Below are 5,891 nucleotides of genomic sequence, written 5' to 3' on the forward strand. Positions count from 1 at the left end.
GCATTACGTGGCATACAACCCACAACTCTGGACAATGCTATACAGGTGTCAACATTGATTGTTGAGAAAATGGGGCACTTTGATTGATTGTTGAGAAAACTGACAATGTCAATCTGGCCGGTTTCCAATTTGAAACATACCAACTCTTAGCCTGTCCCCCTAACACGGGGGCAGGCAAGTTCTTCTCACTCTAATATCACTAGCCAAAGCACCTTTGTGACAACTGACAAGAACTAACTTAAATAATATCTCAAGGTCATGATTGGAGATGCAGATTCAAGGTGGGAGAACATGATACAGATTAGAGGTGTCAAACGGGTCGGGTTGGCCCGAACACGACACGGAACGATTAAATAGGTCGGGTCGAGCCAAAGTTTTTAACCCATCAAATACAACACGACACAGGCCAAGCACGGGCACAAAATGAATCCGAATTAGGCACGACTATTTTAATATTATTTTTTTCATTTTTAGAGAACTTTTTAACAAAAATATTTAATTTTCATGAAAAATAATGTTAATATTTAATTATAAATAAAAAATATATAAAATTAGTTTTATTACCATAAAAAATGAAAATAAAAATAGATTCGTGGGTCAGCCCGTTTAAGGCACGACACGAGTACGAATGACCCGCGAGCTATGTCAGACTTAGATCTTAACTATATGGGCCGGCCCAAGCACGGCACGAAAACACGATGAGCTCAATTTAAACGAGCCCGTTTGACACCTCTAATACAGATTCACAGAATGGTAACATGTTGACTGAGACCAAAAAATAAAAACAGAAATTTTTATTGTTGAATAATTGGTTTGAGAAGTAAACAACAATAATAATAACATATTCATCCTTCTTTCACTATCCCAGTAAGTACCCACCAGACATCCAATCTCTTTCACTATCTCATGACTTCCATTGTTTTTGTATATATCATCCACATATATACATGTACAGATCCTCTTCTACAGCCAGCCAGCCAGCCATCTCTCTCTCTCTCTCTCTCTCTCTCTCTCTCTCTCTCTCTCTCTCTCTCTCTCTCTCTCTCTCTCTCTCTCTCTCTCTCTCTCTCTCTCTCTCTCTCTCCCCACTCTCTCTCTCTCTCCCTCTCTCACAAATATAAGTAAAGGGTCATTTTAAACAATTGTACACAGATCAATTTTTTTTGGAAGTGGGGATACAAGAACCAGGCTGGCCTACATGAGAATGAAAATGAAAAAAGTTCAAAGAAATTTTTTTAAAAAAAGGAGGGGGGGGGGGGGGAAAGGAAGAAGAAATTGGAACCAGAGAGCAATGAGAATGAATGAATAAATAAAAACTGAAAAAGGAACTAAACTACCTCTCTGGGATCCACTGGCATTGGCTGCTAATGAGATTATTTGGTGATTCTGATTATGTCACAGGTATATCTGGTAATGCTTATATGGTGGGAGGCAGAATGGAAGGGCTGTGGAAGAGTTCCTATCATACTGGGGGTTGGGCAGCGACAAGAAAAACGCGAAACTACGGCACAGAAGCAGAATTACAGTACAAAGTGCTGAGTTCTAAAAGCTATAATGCCTGACTGAGTGTTCCAACATATCGCGACTGGGGCACACAATCTCCTTCACCCGGCTACCATTTTTGTATATCTTGAAAGTTGGTACAATCCTCACATTTTCAGTGTTCGCAACAGCTGCGCTTTCTTCAATGTCAACCTGTGATCCATCACCATAATAAGTACACAATTTTTTTTTTCTCTAATATACTTTAGTAGAAATCAATAGAGCATGCTAAAAGTGTTGTTAAATTGGTAGGATGCAAATGAGTCGGTAATTTACCTTGAGGAAATTTATGGATGGGTAGCGGCCACAAAGCGTGTCTACAAAAGGTGATATTTGCTTGCATTGCAAATTAGAAGCTGCTTTGAAGTGGACCACAGATACACCTGTAAATATGAATTTTAGGCACTTGTACAGAATGATGCAAGTGTAAAGATGATAAGGTGGCAGACATGTAGATAGGAAGGCCTACCTGGTAAAGATATTGCAGCTCTGAACTGCTCAAGTCCTAATATTTCTTCCACTTCACCGCCAAACTTCATATTATGAACCTCTTCCCCACGGGATTTTTTCAATGCAACTTGAGCATGAAACAAAGATTCAGCAACTTCATTGTCGTCAGGAAGCTCCCTCCTTAAGACCTCATAATCTCTAACAGCATCTACCCATTTTTCAAACTGTAATACACAAAATCAAACAGAATAAACTTTTATTAAAACAAAAATGACAAAAAAGCAAAATAAAATGAAGAGGTTTAGAAACACATTTTTACCTTGCTATTTGAGGCAGCCCTTCGAAGAAGGGCTTTCGTGTAATTGGGTTGAATACATAGGGCCTGGTTGCAGTCTTCAATGGATCGCTCCCACATCCCCAGCTTAAACCAACAAGCTGCTCTGTTGCAATAGAGAACAGAGTTTGAAGGATCAAGCCTCAGACCTTCTCCATATGCCGAACAAGCTTCAGTGAACCTTTCAGACTTGAAGAGATCATTGCCACGGGCACGAGCTCTCACCACTAACTGCACATTCTTAAGCAACACTGCAACCTCAATGTTTCGGGGATCAATCAGCCCAGCTTTCTCAGCAGCAGTAACTGCATTCTCAAACCTGCAACACATCCATCATCCATTCTCACTCTCAACAAAACCCTTATCCATATTATTTCTGATGAAGCTTAGAATCTTTGTGCTCACCTTCCAAATGCCATATCAATTTGGGCCAGGACAAAGTAAATGTAAGCTTCAGAAAGCATCCCGAAGAATTTTGAATGTGAGGAATTGGTGTATGTGTCTAATTCGGGTATATTTGATAAGACTGATTCAGCATCATGAATTTGGTGGAGCTTCAAAAGTGCTTCCGCTCTACACATAGAGAGCTGTAAATTCAATTTGAACAAGTTCAGCATTTTTCTATGCTTTTCATTGCACCAAATCATCCAATTCCAGTAGACAAAACTAATATAAATCATACTTATTTACCTGAGGAGAAAAGTCAGCTCCCGCAGCAATAGCAGCATCAACTTCCCTCAATACACTTTTCCAATCTCCTACACGACGGGCATCTGTACATTTTTTGAGATGCTTCTCCACTACCTGCAATTTCTGTAACTCGGTTGGATCTGTCTGCAGCCCTGGAAAACAAAGGTGGCTCCTGGCATTCTCGACCTGCCCTAACCTGTCATACATGGGATTATGTGAAGTAAATTTCCTGCTGCATTATGCTGGAGAAATACATGAAACTTCAATTCACCAACAATTATATTAAACAACAAAGACCGGATCCAAAGAATTCAAATCAAAATGAACCAGATAAAGCTTGAAACTTCACTGAGAACCTCTAAGCACATTCTAGCAATCGTATATACATCAAGAAATACAGCAAATTGCAATACAAATGATTCAACCAATCAACAGTCAACTGAAGTATATGACCTCATGCCACAGATAAGTAACCCTGTAACAGGTACATACAGGAAACTAGATTGAAACATGGAAATCGCAAGCACATATTAACTATGGGAAAATCGAAAGAAAAGAAGCAAAACCAAGAAAACCAAGAGTCTAAATCAAAAGGCCAACCCAGAGCAGGGTGAACCAGATCCAAGGACCAAACAAGCAGAGGCATTCTCAACAATGTGAGCAACTAATTAACAAGACCCACATTAACCCATCACCAGCTAATTTACCTACACAGCAGCTTCAAAGATTTGAGCTTTTAGTGCATTACATCCCAAACTCACCTAAGAAACAAAGACGCCAAACGCTGGTGAGCTCTGCCATAATTAGGATCCAACCTCACTGCCTCTTCGCACTCCCTCACCGCCTCCACCAACCGTCCGAGACCCGTCAACGCCGCCGCCCGGTTGCTCCGGTACGCTGCATTGGCCGGCGACAATGCAATCGCCCGATCGTACAAGCTCAAAGCCTCGGCGAAATGCCCTCTTCTGTACTGCTCATTCCCAGCTCTCTTCACCTCCTCTGGATCCACACTCACCATTACTCTCTTTAACGAGTCTCCGCCGCCGCCGATTGCTCTCAAACTCACCCTCGAACTCACGACACTCGCCGCCGCCTCTGCGCCGACAGCTTTAGCCGCCGGCCCGCCCCGCATTATACTCCCGTGACCGTAATTGCCCATTCCGGACCCCAAAACGTCGGTCCTGGAGCTCCGAGTTGGGACCATACCCGTCTTCAAGATTTTCCCAGATGGGCATATATTCCCAGCGGGCAAAACACTCGGCACCGGAGAGTTCACCGAGCTCTGACCCGAGTAGATTAACGGGTGGGTTGAGCCGGAATCGGATTTTGCATGACCCGGTTTGAAATTCCGCGTGTTTCCACCGGATCGCAGGCTCTCGGCGGCGGTGGGACTGCTCTCGCTAGAGCCCGAGAGTTCGCCGGAGTGGTTGTTGGGGCCTGAATCGGACCTCTTGGCAACTGGGTTGGGTCCATTTCGTCCCGACACCGATCCGGACGAGCTTGAACTACTACTTGTAGCAGTGGCGAGCCCACTTTGGCGAGTCCGGAGAGGGGAAACGGGTGAACCCAGATCTAGTTCTCGAAAATCGGGCTTGTTGGCTTCGCAACTCAGCGAGTCTCGGAAGCGATCGTTGAGCGCGTCGAGGCCAAGGCCCTCCGAAATGGGCTTCCCAGAATGCGACATTTCCGAAAACGAAGGCAAAGCTTAAATCTTTTCTCTCTCTCTCTCTCTCTCTCTCTCTCTCTCCCCCTGTAAATTTTGGTTCTTTGTTTCTTTCTTTGGTTCTCTTTCTCAGCAATGTGTGAGAGTGAAGCTACTCCAAGAAGAAGAGCAATGAGTGCAAGCAGAGTCAGAGACACACAAACCCAGAAGCAGCAGAAGATGAAGAGGCTTTGAAGACGACATTAAGAGATAGAGAGAGAAAGGAAAGAGAGGACGAGATGGGGATCTCGTGATATAAAAGGAGGAAGCAAAGAATGAATGTGAAGTTTTAGACAGAGAAAGAGAAGAAGAAAGAAAGAAAGAAAAGAGTGAACTTTTTTATTATTGTTTTTTCTTCCCTTTTCTCTCTTCACCTGCTGCTTCACGAGACAGCTTTCTCCCTTCTCTCTCACTCTCTGTTTGTATTTTTATTATTTTCTTTCTCTATCTAATATATATCTCTTCTTTGGGTAGTACACTCTTTTTTCCTCCATAATTCGCTTTATTTGTTGTTTTTTTCTTGGAGGAAGCATGGTCTACTCTCCCTTAGGAGGATGTGAGCAACACACCCACCACTCCCCTACTTCACTATTTAGTATTTACACCTAAACATGACCCCCCTTTCTCATTACCTTTCCTTTCCACCTTTTTCTAAGTAAATTGATTGACTTCATTTCACATTGATTAAGGCTAATTACGTGCTATGTGTAAATTTGCTTGCTCAAAGGCATCAAATGTGACAATGTAGTAACATGAAATGCTCACCTTATTGATAAATTCATCTTTTCTTAAAAATGATCGGGTATAAGAATGATAAAAATAAATGTTATCCAATTTTTTTTTATTGACTATATTAGAAAGATTCAAATTGTAGATTTATCTTAATTTTAATTATTACTCTATTCATCTTCACTATTTGGACTAACCTCAATGACTTATACTATCCAATTCTTTGATATTTAGTATATTAAACAATCAAATCTAAAGAGGGTATACTAAATTTGGTCTTATTTAGTGTTGTACCATGTTTTCATTGATAAAAAACATGTACTCATTATTATATAGCAGCAAATTAACTTTATTTTCCAAGTTTTTTCCCTTCTTAAAACTTAATACAAGGATTTTGATACCTCATCATACATGGAAAACCATTTATTCTAAATAGGTTTACGA

The 5,891-nt window shown here is 41.4% G+C and overlaps 1 protein-coding gene across 1 annotated transcript; it reads right to left on the minus strand.

The window, feature by feature from the left end:
* Window positions 1-779: 779 nt before the first annotated feature.
* On the minus strand, window positions 780-5,120 carry TTL1 (tetratricopetide-repeat thioredoxin-like 1). Its single transcript, XM_086230126.1, has 7 exons — window positions 3,778-5,120; window positions 3,017-3,212; window positions 2,732-2,913; window positions 2,312-2,645; window positions 2,012-2,216; window positions 1,819-1,925; window positions 780-1,695 (listed from the first exon to the last, which is right to left on the minus strand). The coding sequence occupies exons 1-7, from the start codon at window positions 4,698-4,700 to the stop codon at window positions 1,543-1,545; spliced, it is 2,100 nt and encodes a 699-aa protein (XP_086086252.1). The 5' UTR covers window positions 4,701-5,120; the 3' UTR covers window positions 780-1,542.
* Between the last annotated feature and the right edge of the window lie 771 nt (window positions 5,121-5,891).

Source organism: Dryas octopetala, chromosome 1 (genome assembly GCF_963921425.1).
Source record: "Dryas octopetala chromosome 1, drDryOcto1.1, whole genome shotgun sequence".
Classification (NCBI taxonomy): domain Eukaryota; kingdom Viridiplantae; phylum Streptophyta; class Magnoliopsida; order Rosales; family Rosaceae; genus Dryas; species Dryas octopetala.

Bases quoted from the DNA above. Each gene is read 5' to 3' on its own strand.
- TTL1 (XM_086230126.1), bottom strand. From the start codon at position 4,700: ATGTCGCATTCTGGGAAGCCCATTTCGGAGGGCCTTGGCCTCGACGCG. The intron at 3,213-3,777 runs GTGAGTTTGGGA...CATGTATGACAG, and splicing joins TTGGCGTCTTTGTTTCTTAG to GTTAGGGCAGGTCGAGAATG. The intron at 2,217-2,311 runs GTAAAAATGTGT...TGTGTATTACAG, and splicing joins GGGCTGCCTCAAATAGCAAG to TTTGAAAAATGGGTAGATGC.